This window comes from Pleurodeles waltl, chromosome 3_1, assembly GCF_031143425.1.
Source record: "Pleurodeles waltl isolate 20211129_DDA chromosome 3_1, aPleWal1.hap1.20221129, whole genome shotgun sequence".
Lineage (NCBI taxonomy): Eukaryota > Metazoa > Chordata > Amphibia > Caudata > Salamandridae > Pleurodeles > Pleurodeles waltl.
In genome coordinates, this window is record NC_090440.1 from 1,032,151,997 (window position 1) to 1,032,176,244 (window position 24,248).

At 42.8% G+C, this 24,248-nt stretch overlaps 1 protein-coding gene across 1 annotated transcript in view; it reads right to left on the reverse strand.

Annotated features, from left to right (window-relative positions):
• Positions 1-17,509: 17,509 nt before the first annotated feature.
• The window catches only part of LOC138284949 (protein mono-ADP-ribosyltransferase PARP14-like), a 745,301-nt gene continuing 738,562 nt past the window's right edge, over positions 17,510-24,248 (reverse strand). The window contains exon 18 of the mRNA XM_069224296.1: positions 17,510-18,009. Coding sequence (XP_069080397.1) covers positions 17,723-18,009 — 287 coding nt within the window. The 3' untranslated portion in view covers positions 17,510-17,722. The remainder of the gene's footprint in view (positions 18,010-24,248) is intronic.

Here is a 24,248-nt window from a genome sequence, read left to right on the forward strand (position 1 = left end):
TAGAGTGTTGAGAAGGACAAAGATATCAGAGAGGATACATTTGTCAACATGTTGGGTGAGGAGCCACTTCTCAAAGTGTGTGAGAGGTCTGCCTGCGAAAGGGCATACCAGAGGATGTGTTACTCAGTGCTTCAGGGCAACAGTGCCAATATTCAGTGTCACGTAGGCCATAGTGAGCCTTGAGTTGGGGGGGTGGGAGGGGAAGTCAAGCAAGCCTTGTAAATCACACAGATCCACAATCCGCTTACAGTTAGCCTCTTGCCAGGAGAAGAACGTCATACTGTGTAATTCCAAGCAGACTGGGTTCTCTATTATCGGTGTGAGCGATGAAATAGGTGTTGAGAGTCTCTCAGCTAAATGGAGTTTGTCCCATGTCCCAACATTTGTCCTCACCGCTGGGGAGATGTATACCTCTGAGGGGCGATGTTTCTTGAGAAGCCAGGGTATTTTCCATATGTGTATGCCAGCAATTGCTTGGTCTATAAAGCACCATTGTTTCTCCGTACTTGGCTGCTGCCATTCCACCATGTATCTCAAATGTCCCACCTGGTGGTAGCGCACCAAATGGGGATACACAGCCCTCCTGCCACCCCTGGCAAGAAAGCGCACTTCCTAGCCATATGTGGCTGCTCACCATCCCAGATAAATGTTTCCATAAACTGCTTGAGCCTCTCTAAGATGAATGGAAGTGGTTACAGAGGCAGCACCTGCATTGAGTAAAGAATCATTGGGAGAAGGGATACCCTGATGGCTGCTATCCTACCAACCCATGATATAGGACCTCTTCACCACGAAAGCACTGTAGAGTGGGTGGTGGCTTGCAGGGATGCATAATTGTGGTCTGCTATTTTGTCGAGGATGGAAAACAGCTGGATACCTACATAATGGACCCCTTGAGTCACCCAGGGAAAGGGGAAAAGATTCTCCAGGAAAGTCCTCTCACCCAGTGGGATGATGAGGTTAAGCTCCTGGGATTTACACCAAATCTTGAAGCCAGAGGCTCCTCCAAAAATCCCAACCTCTTGCAGCAGCAGGTACATGGAACTACTAGGTTGAGTGGTGGCCACCAGGACATCATCTGTATAGGGGGCCAGTTTGTGGACCTGGCCTCCCATAGTGATTCTCTCCATGAGAGGATGCACACAAATCCGCCCAATGAGGGGCTGCATGTGGAGAGCGAATAAAAGTGGTGACAAAGGACATCCCGGATAAGTTCCTCATGAAACTTGGAAAGGCTCGTACCACAACCCATTGACATGCACAGAAGCAGTGGGACTGGCATAACTGGACCATACCCAGCTGCAGAAACGCGGATTCAGACCCGCCCTCTCTAAGACCAGCTAAAAGAAGGGCCAATAAACTCAATTAAATGCTTTTTCAGCGTTGATCGAGAATAACAAGACTGGAATACAGGACTGAGTTGTTTTAGCAATAAGGTGAAAGATGCACTTGGTTTTATCACTGGCAAGAATAAACTCTGTTTGGTCTGGGTCTATCAGCCTCAGCATGTATAGGCCCAGGTGAGCTGCGAGTATGCTGGTAAGAATTTTTGCATAAAGAGTGAAAAGTGAAATTGGACAGTATGAAGAACAGAGTAGGATTGTTAGAAATGGGGCCTCTGGTTGGTAATCCGTTTGCACTCTTTCCTAGCAGGGACCCTCACTCTAGTCAGGGCAATGGAGATACAAACTTAGATAATTCCTGCTCACCCCCTTGGTAGCTTGGCACAAGCAGTCAGGCTTATCTCAAAGGCAATGTGTAAAGTATTTGCACCAACACACCCAATAATACAGGGAAAACACTACAAAATGGGCACACCAGTTTAGAAAAATAGCTAATATTTACCTAACTCAAAGAAGACCAAAATGACAAAAATCCAACATACACAAGTCAAGATATGAATTTTTTATGATTAAACTTTGATATAGCACCTAGCAACACAAATGCTTCGAATTGGTGATATCACGGTGTCGTGATGGAGTCGTTCCCATCAATCCAACACTAATGGCACCGGTCCCGGAGTCACATGGACCCTCAGGTACAGTACCTTGTGAAAATGAAGAAACAAGCTGGTGCACGGAGTCGGGGATCAAGGGGTCACTGGATCTGGCCCGGCATCAGTTCTGATGTTGCAGAGCGAAGAAGTGAAGGCGTCGGTGTGAGGAGCTGGGTCCTTGCTGTGGAGGTGAGGTGGTGTTGGTGCAAAGTGTTGGATCGGCGCACCTCCGATGGGGTCGATATCAAGCAGTCACAGCATGGTGCAGTGAAGTCGATTGTCACGGATGTTGGTGACACGGCACTTGATGACTGGCGGAGTCGGGGACTTCAGCGAGGCTGTGGCAAGGTCGGGCCTGCGGGGTCGTTGCACTCCAGCAAGGACCACGGCTTCAGTTGCAGGCAGCGGTGTGGAATCCAGCAGCTGCGTCAGTCCGGAGTCATCCGAAGTCAGTACACTTGGTTCTTCTTGGTTTTTCACCAGCTTCTCCGTTCAACGGCCCAGGGACTGGATAGGGCACCACTTGGCAGGGCCAGGGCTCAGTAGAGAATCCAGGTGCTGACAGAGGAAGTCCTTGATGGCCCTGAGACTTCAGAACAGGGGGCAAGCTCAGCCCAAGCCCTTGGAGATCCCTCCCAAGCAGGAATATACCACGAAGTCCAGTCTCTGTCCCCTTTCTCAGCCAGAAGCAGCAACTGCAGGATAGCCGAACAAAGCACGGTCACAGGCAGGGGCAGCCCTTCTTCAGCTCTTCTCCTGACAGAGGTTCCTCTTGAATCCTTGAAGTGATTTAAAGTCTGGGGTTTTGGCTCCAATACTTATACCCCTTTCTCTGTTTACAGGATCCTGCCTTGCCGAGGCCTAGCTCCAAACACACCAGGGAGTTGGAGACTGCATTGTGCGAGGGCAGGCACAGACAGCCCTTTTAGGTGTAAGTGACCACTCCTCCCAAGCCCAACTGTTAGTCTGACCCAGACAAAGAATCCACAAACAGGCAAAGTCAAAATGGTTTAAGCAAGAAAATGCCCACTTTCTAACAGTGGCATTTTCAAACTAACAATCTAAAAACCACCTTCACTCAAATATGTATTTTAAAATTGTGAGTTCAGAGACCCCAAACACCATATTTCTATCTGCTCTCGAAGGGAAACTGCACTCCAAGGATATTTAAAGGCAGCCCCCATGTTAACCTATCAGAGGGATAGGCGTTGCAACAGTGAAAAACAAATTTGGCAGTATCTCACTGTTAGGACATGTAAAACACATTAGTACATAACCCACATTTAACATACACTCCACCCTGCCTATGGTGCTATCTAGGGCCTACCTTAGGTGTGCCTTACGTGTATAAAAAGGGAAGGTTTGGGTCAGGTAAGTGGGTACACTTGCCAGGTCGAATCGGCAGTGCAAGACTGCACACACAGACACTGCAGTGGCAGGTCTGAGCCATGTTTACAGGGCTAATCATATGGGTGGCACAATCAGTGCTGCAGGCCCACTAGTAGCATTTGATTTACAGGCCCTGGGGGCACCTCTAGTGCACTTTACTAGGGACTTTCTAGTAAATAAGATATACCAATTATGGAAAAACCAAATACCAATGTAATTTACACAGAGAGCATATGCACTTTAGCACTGGTTAGCAGTGGTAAAGTACCCAGAGTCCTAAAGCCAGCAAAAACAGGCCAGAAAAAATAAGAGGAAGGAGGCAAAAAGTTTGAGGTTGACCCTGCAAAAAGGGCCAGGTCCAACAATAATCCTTCCCAGGTTTAGGGATGACTGTAATAATCGTTGTTACAATTGTGTCAGTGAGTGTTCCCGGTTCACTAATGGAATTGTATGTACAACCTGGTCCATATGGTCGCCAACTATGTGGCAAAAGCCAGTCATGGCTGGCAGCGGGGTGGGGGTCAGGGGGAAACATAAACTTACCTTGACTCAGCTGCTCCTCGGGTTGCCGTGGGACTGCAGGCTCACAGGCACCCAAGCCTGCATTGCGGCCAATCCTACCACCGCTCTCACGTATGACAGCAGCGTTAGGATTGGCTGGAGAATCCTGGCTTGTCACTCCCAGGCAGACTGGGAGCCTGGGCCTGCTGTCTCCAACCAGGCAACACAGTGCCAGGTTGGAGAGACCTCAGTGTGCACGTGTGTTTGGCTGGCCCAAGATGGCTGGCCAAACACACTGCCCTCTGTCCCTGTCATCCCCCATGGCTTGCCCCTGTAAAAATAAAACCATAATAAACATTGTTTAGTGGAGATGCACAAACATCATTTATTACGGTTTTATTTTTAAAGTCTTGCAGCTGCTGTTGGTGGGGCGGTGATGCTCCTCAGCCATAGTGGAGGAGCCAACACTTGGCCCTCCAAGGTAGAATGCTTGCCCTGCTTTGTTAATTTTCACTGCTACAGCTATAAAGGCTTCCTTCACTACTGCCTTGAGAGTGTCCCAGAGTAGTGCTACGGAAGTGTTTCGGTTGTCATTGGAAGCAAGGTAGGCCTGGATGGTGTTTCAAGCTTCTGTAATGGTGGGTTTGTAAATTAGTAACTACACTAGTTGAGATGCCACATGTGTGACTGCAGGCATGTCCTAGGCATGAGTAGAATGATTGAGATCAGAACATGGTCAGATAGGGCTGCTACCACGATATCTGTGTTTATAGTGTCCGACACAATGGGAAAGGGTGTCTATAAAGTAATCAAACCAGGCATACGTCTGATGTGCAGCGGAAAAGGTGTAGTCTTTCATTGTGGGTGTTCCGGGACCTCCAGACATCTGTCAGAGCCACCTCTGTCAGCCACTGTAATCCCTGTGTCGCGCATACCCCAGTTTGGCCTGCCTTGTGGATCGAACGATCATAAGGGTATCAGAGACCAGACTGAAGTCCCCCCCCCAATTAAAACAGCAGCATCCGGAGACTTGAGAACCCTCCCAACTGCTTGTTGAATAAAGTCTTTTTGCTGTTCATTGGCCACAGTGAGGATATGAGTGCGTAGAGAAAATCAGGGTGAGGAGTCGACTAGCTAGCTCTGAATGTACCTGAAGCACCTGACCTTGGGAGTGCGTCGCCGTGCCTGTTGAGACTCAACACCTTAACCACAGCTGCAGGGGGGTCAGGGGAGTAGGCCATCAAAGTCTGACTCAGCAACACCACATGAAAGATCTTCCTGATCCACCATGCCCGTGGAAACAATGTGTGAGGAGGCAAAATTTAGGGAAAGCTGCGAGCATCAGATGAGTGTGGAAACAGTCAAACTGGGGAAAAACAATTGCTCCAAAGTGTGATGTGAACAGGGTCCATGTCACTGGCATCGAATCTCAAGTGGAAGAATAACAGATGGTCAGAGCTCCTACCCTGATTTGAGAGCAGTGTGGGTAGGTGCCATTACAGGGGAGCTCCATCAAGCTGTAAATGGGGGACCATAGAGCGTGGGAGTGGTCCCCCCCTACAGGTAGGGCAGACAGCCATCAACCCTCCCGGAGCCAAAACAGGAGCCTCGTTTTTGGCCATCATCAGTCCGAAGCATGATCTGAGGAGGGGTCTTGATGAAGTAGTTGTTGCAACAAGGCTGACCATTCTCCAAGACTCTTGGCAGCTGAAGGCTTGCTGGTCTTCTTCCACACTGGGGACTGGAGTTGTTGCTGTTGTGAGGGTGGAGAGCCATCCCCAAACCCAACTTCAAGATTGGTCGGGCTTCATCCGTGTTGGGCACAACATGCATCTCGCCATTCCAGACAGAAATAAGGCAGAACAGATGCCCCCATATATATATGATTCCTTTCTCTCTGAGGAAGGTAGTGGCCGGCTTCAATGCTCTACACCGCTGGAGTGCGCTGAAGGGAGAGGTCTTGGTAGATCCAAACTTTCAATCCCCCAAAGCTGACTGAGATTTGGTCTCTCATAGCAGACATGATCATGGTGTAGAAAGGCCAATATCTCATGCCAGGCCACAGGGGCGTTGGAGGGGCGGTCTGCTCTGTTTAAGTGTGGTCCAAAATGATTTCTTGTCGGTGACGGGCACTATGCGTCAGAAAAGGTGGAGGACAATCTTGCTAGAGTCCGGCTTTAATTCGGATATTGGATCTGCAGGACCTGTTCTTCAAATCCTCCAGATTGAGGATTCAGTCTTGAAGCTCAGTCAGCTCACGTCCGTTCTTCTTCCCTGGCGTCGCTGCTCTGATCCAATGCATCAATTCACTGGCCCAAGTTACATCAGACCACCTTGACATCTCAGGCTACTTCCTGTCTAAGGGCCGCTATGTCATCACGTAGTGTGATGAAAAGGATTTCCATAAACCCTCATGGAAGTGGGACGTCATCATCCATGTGGCCATCCTGCCAAGCAGTAGAAAGGGACTGCAGAGTAGATGTAGGGTCTCAGATCTGCTCCATATGTCTAGTAGCAGGCTTGGAAAGCATGCCCTCAATGGTGGTGTCTCTCTTGCCCTGATGATTTGCCATGGCAGCAGGCAAACCACTTGTGATGCTGGGGCATTCACCAAGAAAGATACTGAATCACATGCCCCCTCAACCCCCCCCCCCTCCTCCAATGACACTCCGGGTCTCGGAGTCCAGAGGGGATAGGAATGTAGGGAATCACTTCTTAAATTCACCCGGCAGCAAGGCACATGCCCACACATGACAGTAAAGAGCACCACACCCAGGTCACCAGGGTTACACTAGCACCAAGGCTCTTCAACTGGGTCGGTGACAGCTGGTCAGGCCTGTACCAGGACTTAGTAGAGATCACTGCAACTGTATCTCTTCAGAATCTGCTGAAAAGAAACCTGATGCCAGTCCAGTGCTGATTGGTGCAATTGTAACAATCATGCCACAGCCAATCCTGAGATTGCGCGCTGTGTACAATGACACAAGACACCCATGGGCACTCATGCCAGGGAACATTGCTGTTGGGATCCAAGGTGGCTGGCCTGTCCTTCTCGCATTGCTTGTGCAAGGTGTCAATTCCACCGCTCACCCACTTGTGCTCAGGCCTGAAAAGATCTCACCTGGGGAGGATAGGGTAAGGGGCCCACATCTCTTCTCCTGCAACTTTAGTACGCTGTGGTACAATCCAGGCCCGACACCCCCCCGTCTGGTCAAGAGAATGGAGCACAGTAGGGTATGCAATTCCAGCACACTGTAGGAAAATTTCAAAACCTACCACATCCTAGAGAAAAGATCTCACCTGGGGAGGATAGGGTAAGGGACCCACCTCAAGTCGCTGACTGGCCTCGCGTCGCTTCACTGGCTCAGTGGGGGTGCTCCCCAAGGGCCGCCATGAAACTCCAGCATGCTGTAGGAAAATTCCAGAACTTATTCGATTTAGTAGATTTTGAGTAATGATTAACGGGGGAAAATCCAAAACATAACCACTCACACCGATGTGAAGCATCCAAGGATTGCATACACTTTATGCTGGTCTAACAATCTGGTAAAGTACACTAGGATCTACATGCACAGAGATACAGGGTTGACGGTACATGACAATTTAGGCCTGGCAGTGAAGAACCTGGCTGCATAGGTGGTCTGATAGGTTAAACTACCATTGCAGTTGGCAGATAGAGTAGTTTTGATCAAAATGTTATAGTTACTAAATGTGTATATTTATTTACTAACATTTGTGTTCCATTGCAAGGCTCTTTCTTTGGTAGATCACAGTCAGACTCCCTTCAAAGAATCAAAGTAGTTAAGCTGCCACCTTTATTCAGACATACACACTGTCAATGTGATAGATAGTCCGGAAACAGGTAACACACAGTTGTAGCCACCTGCTTCAGCTCTTCTTATTAACCCTCAGCAGTTCTCAAGACAGGATAAAGCAATAACTGAAACACTGGCATGCAGAGTTATGGTAAGTATTGAACAGTTATTTAAAGAAGGGGTATTTCTGTGAGATCAATTCTGAGGAGACCAAGTTGCTGCAGCACAAGCTTAATTTAGTCTTCAGCAGGCATTGCGAGCTAGTTTCTCATAATTTCCAGCAGAGACGGCAGAATTAATAACAATGAAGATGAAATATAACCCATCTACAGGCTTTGCATCTCCAAATGATGTACTAAGTTTACAGAGTCCTGTATGAATGTAGTACACCCTGTCTGCAAATTATGAGAGGCTTATTGAGTTTGGAACAAAAGGAAATAAGCTGGCAATGCTGCTGTGCACAAATTGCAATTCTATTAATTACAGACACAAACGTATTCACTTTAAATGTATAAATCATGTTTATTACACCTTGGTACTTCTAATCAGGTTGGACCCTGCAGTAAGCCTAGAATGCAGGTGTTGTATCTGCAGGACGATTTATTTTTCATTTAGCAAGGCTGTCCCCCAGGGCATCGTTGATCGCTGTGACACATGTCAGGTCTAAAATTCCTAAAGGCTCCTTGATTTCTCTCCTCTGCTATGGATTCGTAGCTGTGGGGCTGGTGTTCCATGTTTGACCAGAACACTAAAAGCTCTGCTTTTTGCTCGTCTAAGAGACGACTACCATATGTACAGGAATGATTAAAAGACAATGTCTCAGATTTAGCAACATGTTGTGATGTCACTGGAAGAGCATAGAACATGAGGTCATCTGTGAAATGTATGACGTAGGTGTGTTCTATGTTTCCATTTGGCAGTTGCTTTCTGTGCCCTTTTCTGTACCAGACGTAATCTCTTCTCCTGGTAATAAATACCAATTAATATAGCAAGAAGAGCGTGGACATTCATCTTTACAAAGTTGGCAACGAGCGAAAACCAAAGGTTTGCCAGAAGTACTTTATTTTAAAGTATCTGAGAAGCCATGAGACTCACTTAAACTCGGCTTTGATCTGGCGCACAGAAACGAACTTGGTTGAGGAACCAGTATTAAGAACGTCCTGGTACAGTTCAAATATCGGAAGGTTTTTGTTGTTTGGCTCAGTGCTTTAAATGGGCCGGTACTCTCCGGTACTGAGAACCGGCACTTTTTTATTTTGAGAGGGAGAGTACCGGCATATCTCAAGAAAAACGTAATACTTTTAATTGGAGAGTACCGGCACTTCTCAGAAACAAGCAGGTACTCTATCACAGAGTACCTGCACTTCTATTTTTCCATTTAAAGCACTTGTTTGGCTGCCTGATAATCTAAAGAGGAGTTGGTGTGACACATGCTCAACACGAGAATTATACTCTTTAACTAGCGCTCAAGCGGATGTCAATTATGTCACAGGCACTGCCGTAATCGGCTGTACTTTTAACAGCTGTTTTGTAAATGCATTCCTGTGCGCTTTACGAGGGAAGTAATAAACTGAGGAATTTCCACAGACTCTCATTATTTTTTTTAAACAAAGTTAAGTATGTTGGGAACGCATGCTACCAGTCAACATTAAAGTCTCAAGTTGAGTTAATTGACTAAGCTTTTCTGCTACCAGAATGAAGACCAACATTAAAAGGTCTCCAGCTGAGTTAATTGAATAAGCTTTACTGAGACCGTTCAGATGGACAATTCATTTTTAAGCTGTGAATATCACTTTTTGTCAATTTCATCCCTACAAGAAGATCATGCAACAGCATTTAACAATCACTTTTCAGGCAATTTCTTTTAATTATTAATAAACTGTCGTTTTTTTTCCTGAAATCTGTGGTAGAAGAGAAACACCACAGCTGAACAGTGTTTCACAAGACTAGGAAGTGAAAAGGAAGTACATACCAGTTAGTTACAGTAACATAAAAAGTGGACTTGCATAAACCGGCCATATTGGAAAAGGGTTTACTCTGGAATATGGCTGTTCAGTAACACACAGAGTGCACACTTTTGCAAATTGGATTTCAGCAATTTGCACGCTTATTTGAATGTTCAGTGGTTTGCACACTTTTGCAAACAAGATTTCAGCAATTTAGGTGCTGATTTCAGTAATTATGCACGCTATTTGATTTTACATTGATTTGCACACTTACATTTATAGAAGTATTTATGCAAGATTGAGTATGTCAATATTTTGTAGAATGCAGAATGTGTCACCTCCTTCACCATTTCTTCAGGAGGCTGGTGATCCACCTACCTTTAGAATGGAAACTATGGCTGATATCCTTCAAAGCATATTTAGGAGCAATTGATAGTCAAAGATTCAGACCAGAAATGAAAAAAAGGTTGATGTATTATTATTTAAGAGTGGAAGGTTAAAACGTGTTTGATCTCTTCCCTGTATATCAACCTCTAGAGGATGAAGATCCGAATGAATCTGAGATATAAGTAGCACAACTGGACAAATATTTTACCAAAACAAAAAGCAATGTGATGTATAAATATAAATTGTTTTATGAGAGGGCATAAACCCACCAAACGTATAGGCACTTTTATTACTGCTTTAAAAGTATTGGCTTCCAAATGAGAATTTGAAAATTTAATGTCACAATTGAACAGGGACCAATTGATCGCTACATGTTATTCTAAAAAACATTCAAGAGAGGTTGTTAACTTGTAAAGAGCCTTCATTAGACAACGCCATTGATATTGCAAAGAGCACAGAGTGTGAAGATGCAAAACAATTGAAGGTGTCGTCATCCAACACAACTATATCAGGGGTGGTTGCTAACAAAATGTCTTCAGCCCAAGACAGTAAGAAACAAGGTTTTGCATCAGTTCATGACAGTAAGAAACACGAGTTCACTTGCGGAAGTAAATTTAATGTACCATTTAAATTCACACAAAAAGTTAGTTGCTATAGATGTGGTTCTTCGCATGTGTCTTCATTCAGAAACTGCCCGTCTTTGAATCAACAATGTAGAAATTGTAGCAGGATGGGTCATCTTTTCATAGTATGTAGAGGAGCAAAAAGAAATAGTTTTAGATGTGCTAAATGAACATGAAGAAAGAAAATGACAGTAAAGAGTATGTTTTTGTGGTTATAGACACAGAATTACAGAACAGTAAAACAATTGTAGATCTAGATATTGAAGTGTTAATTGACAATGTAAAAATAAAATTTTTAGTAGACACCGGAGCACATATTACCATTGTATCTCAAGAAATCCTTTATCAGTTATGGAATGATAAAACACTGTATCCTCCTGTTGCATTGACGGAAGATTTTGAGGGAAGTAAAATAGATCTCTTTGGATATTTATGGGCTACCACTGAAGTACTAAATTAACTCATTCCAGAAAAAGTCTATGTAGCAAAAAAGGAAATTAATGTTCTTGGTTGGTTACATCAAGCTAAACTCAATTTAACCATCAAACCTGGACAGGACATACCTGTTTTTGTGGATAAAAAAGAAATAAATTCATTGAGGGACATAGGGAAATGTCAAACACCTTTGGTTGAAAAAGTTTATCAAGACAGTTTGGGAAAGATTACAGATTTTTCTACACTATTAAGGTGAAGCAAAATGCAATGCTTGTTGAGCATAAAATGCGCAATGTACCATTGAGTATTAGGAAAGAATTAACTAAATTATTGAAAAATCTATGTGAACAAGGTGTTATTGAAAAAGTTGAAGTAACTCTTTGGCTCTCACCCATAGATTAGCCAGGAGATCTAAGAATGTGTGTAGATTTAAGACGTTTGAATGATGCGATCTGGGTGGACAATTTCCCATTGCCAAGAATAGAAGATTTAATAACTAAAATTGGGTGTTCCAGTTGGTTTACTAAATTGGATTTCAAAGCAGCTTATCACTAAGTAGAATTAGATATTCAGTCATCACTTGACAGCATTTGTGACTCCAGATTGAGTATTCCAGTTTTGCAGGTTACCAGTTGCCGGTTCTCAAAGAATTATGCCAGACGTGTTTAAAGATAATCATCAAGTGGAGGTATTCCAGGATGATATCTTAATTTTTTGCAAACAATGAAACTGAACATGACAAGATTCTAGATTCTGTTTTGAATACATTAGAAAAAGAGGGAGTGACACTAAAAAAAAAAGATAAATACTAAACACTAAAAAATATTAAATATTCTACTTCTCTGCTTTAAAAGCACAGAAGTAGAATATTTAAGACATGCTGTTTCAGAACAAGGGGTGAAACCCAGACCTAGTCTAGTAAAAAACATTGTAGAGGCTCCAGCTCCAGGGAATAGAGAACAATTGTCTTTTTTAGGCATGTGTGAATTTTGTGCAGTTTTTAAAGGATTTTGCAAAGAATACTGAATGTTTCAGCTCATTATTAAAGAAAGGAGCTATGTTCACATTGTCTAATGAATGTGAAACAATGTTTCAAAAGTTAAAACAGGAAATTACAAGTGCTCCAGCATTGCAACCATTTGTGGAAGAGAAGAAAACCAATGTACAGTAGATGCATGGGAATATGGTCTAGGAGCAGTTCAGTCACAGAGTGAAGGTACATGTGAAAATACAATAGTTTTTCTTTCCAGAAATCTATGTCAGGTGGAACTAAGATACTCGGTAATTGAAAAAGAACTCCTTGCATGTGTGTGGAGTGATGAGAAATTCAAATAGTATTTATGGGGCAGACCATTTGTTTTAAAGACTAACCATCAGTCGTTAGACAACATTTTGTCTGGTAAAAGGTGAAACGATCTACAGCTCGCATTGCAAGGTTGTCTGCCAATGTTTGGAATTTACATTCACTGTTGAGTACATTCTGGGAGGGAAAAACAGTAGGGCAGATTGTTTATCTAGGTTACTAATTATAGACGCAGAAGATGACGACTGGGAGACAGAAATTGAGGAATGCTTTGTAGCATGCATTAATGACCGTAATGTTTGTGTGGAAGAAAAGAAATGGGTGGATGGAGTAAATGACAAGATTTTGTAAGAAGTATTGACCTTAATCAAGTCTGGGTGGCCTTAAGAAAAAAAATCTTTCAGCTGATTTGCAGATGTTCGTGAAGGTAGCTGATGAGTTGTCCATTGAGGGTGAAAAGGTAGTAGGGGGGACCGCCTGAATGTTTCAGGCAAAGGATAATTTCAACAGCTCATACAGGTCATTTAGGATAAACCACTACCGAAAGGAAATAAGAAATTACTTTTGGTGGCCACGAATCCATGGTGAAATTGATGATTACATTAAAAGGTGTGTAAGTTGCAATACAAGTGATAGTCACAGAAGGGAAGGTAGAATATTTTGTTCATTCACCACATAGAGCATGGCAAAGATTAGGAATTGATTTTTGGGACCTTTTCACATTCTACCACATAACATGAATTACTTAATTGTCACCATTGATCATTTGTCCAGATGGGTAGAAGTAGAATCAGTGCATCTCCAGACTAATTAAAGTTTACTCAGTTGTTTGAGAAACATATTTGACAGAAGGACTTCCAGAAGAAATCTTAACTCACAGTGGTGTGCAGTTTGTATCCACTGAAATGCAACAGTTTCTGAATAAGTATGCAATCAAGCACATCATAACTCCTCTAGATCATCCAGAAAGTAATGGCAAAGTTGAAGGCTTTAATAAAGTATTGCTAGGCAGTATTCAAGAGGCACACAGAAATAACATGTTTTGGTCAGGCAGTCAAGGATTTGGTGTGGTCTTATCACACCATACCACATGTAGCCACAAAAGCAAGAGTCCATTTGAACTAATGAGGGAAAGGAAAGCATCCACAGGGTTATGTCCACTTTGGATGGTAAAATTGTTTCATGAAGGGTGTAACATGGAAGATGTATGGAAGACAGCTGGAAAAACGTCTAATGAAACAAATATTAATAAGATCAATAATCAGTTCAATACTTAAGTATGCAAACTGAAAATTTGTGATTGGGTAAGAGTGAAGAATCCTATTTTAATGAGGAAGGGGTTATCGAAATTTGAGGATTCTCAGCAAATTTGTGAAATGCGCAGAAATGCAGTAAAATTTACATATGGATGTTGGTGGAGTACATCTCATGTGGCTTTGGATCCTAGTAAGAAATGTAGAGGTTTTTACCAAACCTGAACCTATTGTTTTGAGAAACATATTGTTGAAAATGGTGGTAATGATCTAATGCCAAAAAGAAAGCTTGCGAATGCATATCAAACCTAAGAAGTTGCAGGGTTATATTACTTCATGAAACAAGTACAATGTTTTGTTTTCTGCCAATTGTTATGTAATTAGTTTTAAAAAAAGGAAGGAGGATGTGTACTTTAATCGTTTTCTCTGCATTCAGTATTTTGATGCTGAAATTGAAAAGTTATGTGGGTTCAGTTTTAGTCTGTTTTTATAATGTACATTGAATGTTTATGTACCGTAGGATTTTTACCTTGTTTTTAAAAGAAGGAAGAAAATGTGGTGATGTCACTGGAGGAGCATAGAACATGATGAAATCTGTGGAATGTATGACGTAGGTGTGCTCTATGTTCCCATTTGGCAGTTGCTTTCTGTGCCCTTTTATGTACCAGACGTAATTGCTTCTCCTGGTAATAAATACCAAATAATATAGTAAGAAGTGCGTGGGCATTCATCTTTACACAACACAGCAATTATACTTGCTGCACTCTGTTTCACAAGAGAAAAACACAGTGCAGAGACATATTTACTAAGATAGCTCCGTAGCTGCTGCTGTTCCATCTGTGGCGAACATACAGGCTGCTTTGAGCAATGCACAGCCTCGCGACATGATACTGAGAAAAGTTTTAACTATCTAGCATAGGATTTGAACTGGAAGCATACCGCCCACTTCAAATTCTTAGACAAATTCTGAAGGATCCCACTCACTAGATGTCAGTTGTGCACCCATTACACATCCAATGAACAGATTTCCCTTTGCTTATGTCTGCTTCCTGTAGGCATTAGTTTTTGACACAATGCCATGGCTTCATTTGTAGATCAGGCTTGGAGTCAAAACGTATGCGTATTTGCAATAATCTACCTAGTAATGACCTTTTGATGCAAAGTGATGCAAAGCAGCACAAAACTTTTTGAGATGAGAAATAGCACCTTACCTGCACAAAATACCATGCAAATCGTTAGTAAAGCTGGGCCACAGTCCACTGTAATGACTCCACTAAAACATATTTAATCCTGCAAACCTTGATTGCTCATGCACAGGATATATGTATTCCTCTACGACCATATATTCCAGATTGTGATACTGCGATGAGCATTAACTCAAGTGAATGATGTTGTATGACAAAAGCGAGTTAATATGTGGGTTATACTCTGGCGATTCAATACCATTCATGGAAAATGTGAGGGAACTGACTGAGTCGTACTATTTTTTTGTAGGTACCTTGGAGAATGTAGGTCTAAGAAACCTCTGTAATTAAATATCTGCCCTGATAACACATAAAGGTTTATTTATGTTGTAAAACTATTTAATTTTTTTTTCTAAAATAACACAACCTATCTATGCTGATCTATATACATTTTTGGACAGCTAAAGCAATGATTTCAAACAACAGCAACATTTTGAGTACCTTCTTGGAGTACTGGGTTCTAGGGACTCTTCTCTCTGCTAAATCCCACTTCATCGCATTGTGTACCCAGCCATCTCTCAACTCTTGAAGAAGCTAATTTCCATGTCATAGCAAACTTCCACTGAGCATCAACCAAGGCTTAAGTCTATGAAGTAGCATTCAGGGCGCATTTTCCTTTGTCTAGACACAATACTCCACAAATAGGTCTAAGCTAGGGTCCATATAACTTGAGTCTACCTGACCGCCAAAATGATTCATCCATAGTCATGCATAAAGACTGCAAACCCAGGAAGGCCCGGACCGTGTGGTATAAGTCAGCATTTTTAAGAGCACATCTGGGGAACTTGTTGATGGTATCAGTGTATAGCCTGCTGGGACACCTAGGGGCATCCCACTCATGGTCTTTGCATTCATTTTCTCCTATTCATCAGTCTGTTCCTAAGGTGTCCTGTAATCCAGCATACATCAGTTCACCACTGCTACCATCCCAGGGAACACTGCCCTCTGTTCAACGGCGTGCTTTGTTTCCCACTCTTAACCATATCTCAGTGTAATTCTCTTCCAATGTATGCCCCTCCAGAATTTTGAACCCATTCTTGGTTTATGTCCTCAATTCCACTTGATATACAAAGGTATTTCAATGTCAAACCTGTTAAGTCAACACAAACATCTGTCAAAAAAAACATTTTTTTCGTAAAAAAGTATATATATTTTTTTTTAATATCAGATACAAAGTGCAGCTGCCTACATTTTAGCGGTGCTGCTTGAGTTTCTTTTCTTCAACTGAGTACATTTTTTAGGCTTTTTCACTGGTCTTTGGGGACACAGTTTCTTTACATGTCAGTTAACAGTTGTGGGTGAACACCAGTAACTGAAGAGCATACAAAGGAAGCATCCTCCTGTGCGTGTGCTCTTTCACAATCCATATTTACACATCAGCAAATCCAGAATACCCTAGTTAAGAGCATGGCTACAGGGTCTGTGGTGTGAAGGATCTATTTATATGATTTTCCATCTTCCAAAAGGGTAAGGTAGATATAACGTTACTGTGAAAGCCCAGGGGTTTTCAGTCTGTGAGAAACCATTATGTCCTCTACATTATAACCCAGAAGTGTGTACATTAGGGCCAAACTAAAACATCAATTAGCCAACTAAAAAGGAGCACTTTTGTCGGCTTCTGGAAAAATGCTTTACTTATGTTAGGGATCACCAGATGCTACAGGATGAACACTCCCATAGGGGTTAAGTTTTATTTTATTATTGAGCCTTCAGTAAAGCTTTAGTTTAGCCCCAAAAGAGAGGGTTTGTGCAGTACAAAATTTGGATCCAATAAGAAGCTAAATACGTCGTACCCCTTGAAAGCCTCCCTGCCCTGAAGCCGCATAATATCAGCCTTTTCAGATGGGGTGTCCTGCACAAGCAGAGAAGATGCTCTCGGCAGAGATTTTCAAGTGTATTAAGAATAGGATTGTGTTTGTATGTTGTAGTCCTTCTTATACCACATACAGAAGTACGGGGAAGCAGTAGTAAATATTTCATTTTTTCATAAATTACTTGGTACAGGAAACAGGGCCACCGGGCTCCTCTGCCTCCCAGTCGAGCGTGGCTGTGTCATACTGGGACATGGAACCGGACCATGTCATATACAATACACGTCTTAAGTAAACAGACAACATTATACAGTATGATGGCCTTTTGTGCAAATAAACACCCATACAGCTCAAAACTCACCTGATTTGTCCATGGTGTTGCATTACACAATACTCCTGTCATTAATACATTCTAGGGGCATGTGAAATTATAATTTTTTGTGTAATACATGCTAAATAAAATAATGAAAATAAATAGTAAGTATATTGCTGCAAAATTGCGTGTACACATTTCTCCTCTATCTCAAGTAACTTTCTTTGTGGGGGAAAAACTCGCTCAGAAAAAATAAAGGCAGGAGACTGGCTCTAGGACAAAGTGTCTCTTGGCAAAACATTTTTATCCGAACCATTTTCCCCAGTAAAAGCAATGCAAAATGTCACTTCATTTGAACTAGTAAAATGTTTGTGTACTTCAACATAATGAGAAATTTGGGAATTAATTGAGATTATGCTGACAACAAAATATTTGCACAGGACTAATACAAACATATCTTCAATTGTATGAAATGGTGCAACTACAAAAAACGTAAGGAAAAGTCCTTTATTACACACACACATACATATATAGGTATATATTACATAAGGCATCATCTTTTTGTACAAACATAGGAAAACAATCTATATTTGGAAGAAGGCAATTGGTGGCTTAAGAACTGAAGTGTTCATTACAAATTCCTACAAAATTGTACAGGTCAATTTATTTTACTAGGGCAAGGTTCTGCAGAAAAAATGCTTATTGGTTATTTGAAATTGATCAAATATTCAGGGTAAGCCTGAACATCATTAAATATTACGAACATAGAAGGGTTTGCAACATTGTCCGTCACACTGTCATACAGATCAGTGGGGTCTTGAGTACTTTTTGCTGGTGGAGTAATCATTCCATGCTTTCCCACGCAAAATAATCCAGTGAGTACTCTGGTAAGATACATGTATTTCATTCCTGAGGGGTCGGGTTTAGAATATGTGCCTTGTGCTGAATAATTTGCATTAACAGCAAAATACGTTCCGTTTCCAATCGCAGCAGCTGTGGAGACAAAATGCATAAAAGACTTTTAAAGAGAGTGAATGAAGATGGAAGGGTAACAATAAATATCACCACCTTCCCAGACCTTAATGAAAATGCAACTAAACCAGTATACTACAATACATGCCTGTAGGCTGAGAAGAGGTCAAGACAAGATGCTAAATTTAATTTATAACTGCACTGATCCTCTGCAGAAAAAAACTATAGTTAAACTATTCTTACCTGAATTGGCATATACCTGGTTTCATGTTATCAGTGATTGCCACTCACTTGGACCTAACTTTCCACATAGGATTACGGATCCAGAACAACATTAAAATGGTAAACACATGGCCATTATCTGCAGTTATTATCATTGTCCTTTTCGGTGCACCAAATCTCTACTCCCTCTGAAAATGTAAAGGTCCACTCACCCATTTCTACTTCCTAAACCAGAATAGCAGCTGACTACGAAGGCGCTTGAGGGCAATACGTGAATAGGGTGGTTTGGTTGACACCACCACCAACACAGACCTCAGCAACCATACAACAAACAGCTTTTCCTCTATTTTGTGTTGCAAAATCCATACAAACGTTACTTCTTCCCTGGCCCCAAAAATAAATTCATTAACGAATACAAGTTTTAGGACAAATCATTTCCTGAAACAGAAGACGTGTCATAAAAACGTGTAGTGAAGAAACAAACGGACAACGAAAGGAGTGAGAAAATAGGGCACAGCTATTATGTCACTTGAGCAAGAAAGGAGGTGCAGTGTAGTTGTCAATCTAAAGGCCTATTTTTAACATGGTCCTAATCAACTGGCAATTTTGGGTCATGAGGTTAGATTGTTTCCCAACTTTTATCTGGGAATTAAATAACCTAAAATGTACACAATTCCTATTCATAATATAGTCCAGAAAACTCAACGCAGATATTATGATTGCACTGACAAATGAGTATCAAGCCACTGGAAGACATACTTTTAATGTACATCTTACCATGGCAAAGTGAATATTTAAAGGATAATTGTATTAGAATCAATCAAGTCAGTCTGCAGACATATGTTACAAGTCCCCTTACGAATACTCAACTCAGTGCACTATAAGGCCTTATTGGGCGCAGAAAATCATTACTAATAGTTATCTTTTACGTAATCATACTTATGTACTAATGTGTGAAATGATCTAATGTTAACAATAATGCTGACACAGAATGTACCTTTTTATTGGCTACCATCGAATGCAAGGCCTGCACATGTTTTATAATAATGTACTAACTTTGTAATGAGAAAATATTCTGTCTTTTTAAGGACATGTTCTCTGCTAAAATAAATGCTGAAATAATGAGTATTTTTTGGTTTTCTGCTGCGCCTCAAGCAGACAGACAAGGCCACAGTGAGAAGTTATCTAACTCCCAGTGTTCTTACTGTTGCTACATTTGTATGTGCTCATGTCTTTTCTGTAACAAACGTCTTTTGTTCAAGTCATGAATTTGTTCTGTGCAATATATTAATGGAAATGTGTTTCTATTGAGGAAATGGTGTGAAGAAAATGTTTCCATATCTTTGTAACTACTGTCCAGCAACAGCATATTTGAAATGTGCCAAAACAACGGGTCCACTGATCACAGTCAGAAGAGGATGTGCACAAGATACATTTAGTAAATTATGAACTTACGGAAAGGGAACTGAAGCGAATCAATGCTCTGAAAGCTAACGTTTAATGCAATTGTGATATCTAATGTTTTTGTAATTGGATGTTTTTTTTCTTCTCATGATATTTTCAGCCAATGACAAATGTTTAGCAAGTTTAATTTAATGTTTGAGTCCAAAGAAGTAGAGAGCCATTATTTCTTTGATGTGCTTCTTACAGGAGCATTCTTTGTTACCTGTCACTTTGACACTTCATGCTTTGCCAGTCAGTCTACTGACATTCTGGTGCTTTATTATTTTAGGAGTTTACTGTGCCTGTTCAATACTGAACTAATGCTATGATGGTTTAGTATTCTTATATTCCAAAATTAAAAAATTCTAAACCATCCTCCTTTCCCTGTTCCTGTCCTGATGCTGACACTGTTGTCCCTCTGATGAAGTTATACCCTAGTTGCTGTTTACCTTAGGGAGAGGTAAATAATATCTGTGTATTGTGTTTGTCTTTTGTTTTTCAGGTACCAGCTGCTACTGTTTTAATACTGCTGCTATTTTTGATAGCGCCATAGCAAGATGTTTTCTAAATTAATGTTGCTAAAAGATTTGCATGAAGCCCAACATGCTAATGCTAATCTGAAGTTAGTGAGGTGTTTTCTCTATACCCATGACTTGACATTGTTTATTTCTGAATCAAATGTATCTTATCTCTCCTGCTCATATATTGATGTTATGGATAAGTGTTCTAACTATTAAGATTATTGTTCTTATTGTTCTGCTTAAACTAAGATTCTTTAGCCAAATCAGACAGCCTATGATGTTTCTTTACTTGTGCCATTTGGTGTTGAGAATACATTTTGTGACCTTAGCGTTGGTAATTTATGGAAATAAACATTTTAATTGATACTCAAAGGTGTGGTTATTCGTGGCCAAAGGGGCCATTGTGCGTTCTTTACTAAATATTTGGTGATTATTGTTGTTTAATATTGCTGTTATATGACACCTAATCATATTAATTTAAACGAGTCAAAAGATTCATTGACCTTAAAGCTGCGTCCGACCACTTACTATGATGAAATAGATAAGCCAAGGGCGCACTCACATGCTGCACGCCTTTACAAATTTTAGTACTATATGAAAATGATTCCTGTGTCTCAGATAAATGACATTCCTTTTCCAGCTAATGATGTTAAGGAAGGTGAAAGGGGTGTGGCAGAAGTGGCCACGTGTGCTACCCTCCGCTGGAAGGCAGGGGGGTTGTGTCATCAGATGTGTGTAGGTAAGTTCTACCAAATGTTATGATACCAGTGTTCTTTGGACCTTTCCACTGTGTCGAATACTAGCAAGGCTGCATGACATTACCAGGCCACAGTGAATCCAGCTGCTTGACCAAGAGGGTTCTGGCCAAGTCCACACAGTGTAAAATGGCACAGGGAATTAAACTTGAGCTGTTGGTCTGAGTCTTCGGTAAAACATAGGAGCACTGTAACTTTATTCTGATGGTTTCAGCATCTGGCTAGTCCCCCCTCATTCCAAGGGCAACTGGCTTTGTCTACCATTTCCTTTCTATTGTCTCATACTCTTCATGGAGGAGCATGCGTTTCAGTTCAGCAAGTAGCATAGTATCTTCTCTAACTTACATGGCAAGCCTAGCATCACTACAAGACCGAATACCATAAGCGATCTCACGTAATTGTCACACAACTAGGATAACTGACGCTAGTATGCAGACAGTTCAATTTATTATGGAAAGAAGACAAAGATGGTCCCTCTTATGCTGACTTTCTATGATTAATAACTGGATGATCAGAAGAAAAACAAGCACTGGCAAAGCGAAAATGTCTCACCTACGCAAGTGATACTGGCTTTGCCAATATGTTTTAGCCGTGTTGTATATCAGTGTGGCTGCGGTTTGCTTTGCTAAAAGTTTGTGGTGTAAAGGAGCGTGACATGGAGTGGAGTGCTGAAAAGTGTAGTAGGGAGGAGTGTTGTAGAGTACAGCTCAGTGGCGTGGAGTGTCACAGATTGGAAAGGAGTAGAGTGGAGTGGTCATGTTATAGTGTGTCGTGGTGTGGTGTAAAGCAGGGGTAGTGGCGTAGAAGGTGTTGAGTAGGGTGGAATGTTGTAGAATAGAGTGATATAGAGCAGAGCAGATTGTCAGAGAAGTCCCGAGCCCTGCTCTCCACGGACTCCTGCTAGCTCCGTGCTGAGCTTTCTCCTGCTCTGCCTCCCATGGTTCTCCTGTTAGCTTGTCCTCTGTGTCTGCTTTGCTCTTGTGTGTCTGATTCCCTCGTAGAGTCACTGGTCCTTGTATAGTTTGTCACTGTTACTGTCTCTGTTATCTGTTATGGATAGTCCCTGATTGTTGGACTTTTTGTGTTCATCACTGGTTTATTGTTTTTTTTCATCAGTTAGTTTTGTTTAGTATTTCTCTCCATCCCCCTTTGGCCCTCCTCGGTGTGTAGCTGCCCTGCCCCCTTCTTCTCACTATTATCCTCCTGTGCCTCTCGCCCACCCTCCTCCCATTTGCCCCACCCTCCTCAGGACCTACTTGATGACGGCTGCTGCGCGGCCGTGCAGTGGGCACGCCTCTAGCGTGCCAAACGAGCGCCTACCGCAACCCCATTTGCGCCTAGCACCAGGAACCCTGGATCTGCTGCATCGCCGCAACTCATTCCACAAAAGGCCTCAACTGCTGTTTCTCCTGCGAGTTAGGAACCACCGCAATTTCTACCCAGCAGACACCCTGCCACAAACCACAACTCCACTGAGCACTACTTAACATCCGACCCCTCTACAAGCATGCCATAGAAATCTGGGACACCATTACCACCCTCGCTCCCGACATACTGTTCATCACTAAAACCTGGTTCACCCCCACATCTGCACTAGACGTCGCCACCGCAACACTCCCTGGATACAAGATGATCCACCACGACCACCTCAACAGACACGGCGGAGGCATCACCATCATCCACAAAGACTCCTTCCACTGCACCGCCTCAGGCAATGGCACAACATCGATCATGGAACACCTAAACTTCCAGATCAAACCTGACGCCAATACTACCAACAGAGGATCCCTCGCCTACAAATCCCTTGGCCCCCGCCACAGCTTATGCAACTACATCCTGGACTTCATCGCCACTCTGGCAATTGACTCCAACCACTGCATCTTCCTGGGGGACCTTAACTTTCACCTAGAAGACCTGGTGGACAACGCCAACTCCACCTCACTCCTCGAAAATATGAGCATCATCTGCCTCTCTCAGCTGGTCACTGCCCCCATGCACAGCACAGGACACACAATGGACCCCATTTTCACCACCAGCAACAGAGCCAAATTCTTCCACACCACTGAGGTAACATGGATGTGCCACAACATCGTCAACTTCAGCATCAATGGACTGCCTGAAGCCCCAATGAGACCCCCCTCACCCTTCCCCACCACAGCTGGGGCAAAGTCACAGAAATACTCTAGATCGTCAACCTCATAGAAACTAGACCCATCTCCGCAGACACCCTCAAACTCTGCGTCGAAAACCTCTTCAACTAGATCTCCTTAGCCTCCGACACCATCGCCCCCTTAAAAGCACCACCACCAGCAAACCGACCAAGCAAGCCAAATGGTTCACTCCAGAACTTCCGACCCTCAAACATTCACTGAAGGAAACTAGGGAGACACTGACGCTCCCACAGGAACCCTGCCTACCTGGACTCCTTCAGGGCCGCCCTCAACAGATACCACCACCAACTTAGCAACACCAAGAAAGAAGCACTCACCACCCCCATTGAGGCAAGTGCCAACCGTATCAAAGAATTCTTCAGCATCGTCAGAGAATTTTCATGCCCCTCTGCCACAGAGAACATGATTCACCCCTTCCAAGCCCTCTGTGACACGCTAGTGGATTACATCCACCACAATAACTACAACATCTACAGCAATTTTGACCCACAGCCCACCGACCTCTATCACCCCTGCACCCTAAACACCCCCCCCAACCTGATCACCGAATGAAAGCAGCTCTCTACTGAAGACACCATTGCCATCATGACCTCCATCCACTCCTTATCCCCCGCAGAACCTTGCCTGCACCGCTTCTACAACCTAGGAAGAGAAGTAATCGGAGCATCCCTCACAGAAATCCTCAACACCTTCATCCCCACAGCCACTGTCACAGATGCCTGGAAGAACGCAAAGGTCAAGCCCCTCCTGAAGAAACCCTCAGCCGCCTCCAACAAGCTCAAAAACTGTCACCCCATCTCGCTCCTCCCATTCCCCACCAAAGTCTTTGAAAAGGCCATCAACCACCAGCTCACGGGCGACCTCGAACACAACATGCTATATCCATCCCAATCTGGCCCAATGAAAGCACCGAGACCGTCTTTATCGCAGCAACTGACGACATCAGACACCTCCTCGACCTCAGGGGAGCAGTAGCCTTCATCCTCCTCGACTTATCAGCAGCTTTCAGCAGTGTCTGCACCACACACTCATCACCAGACTCCACAGTATTGGCATCCAAGACAACACACTCAACTGGATCTCCTCATTCCTCTCCAGCATAACACGGAGGATCCTTCTCCCACCCTTTGTCTCTGCACCCTCATGTA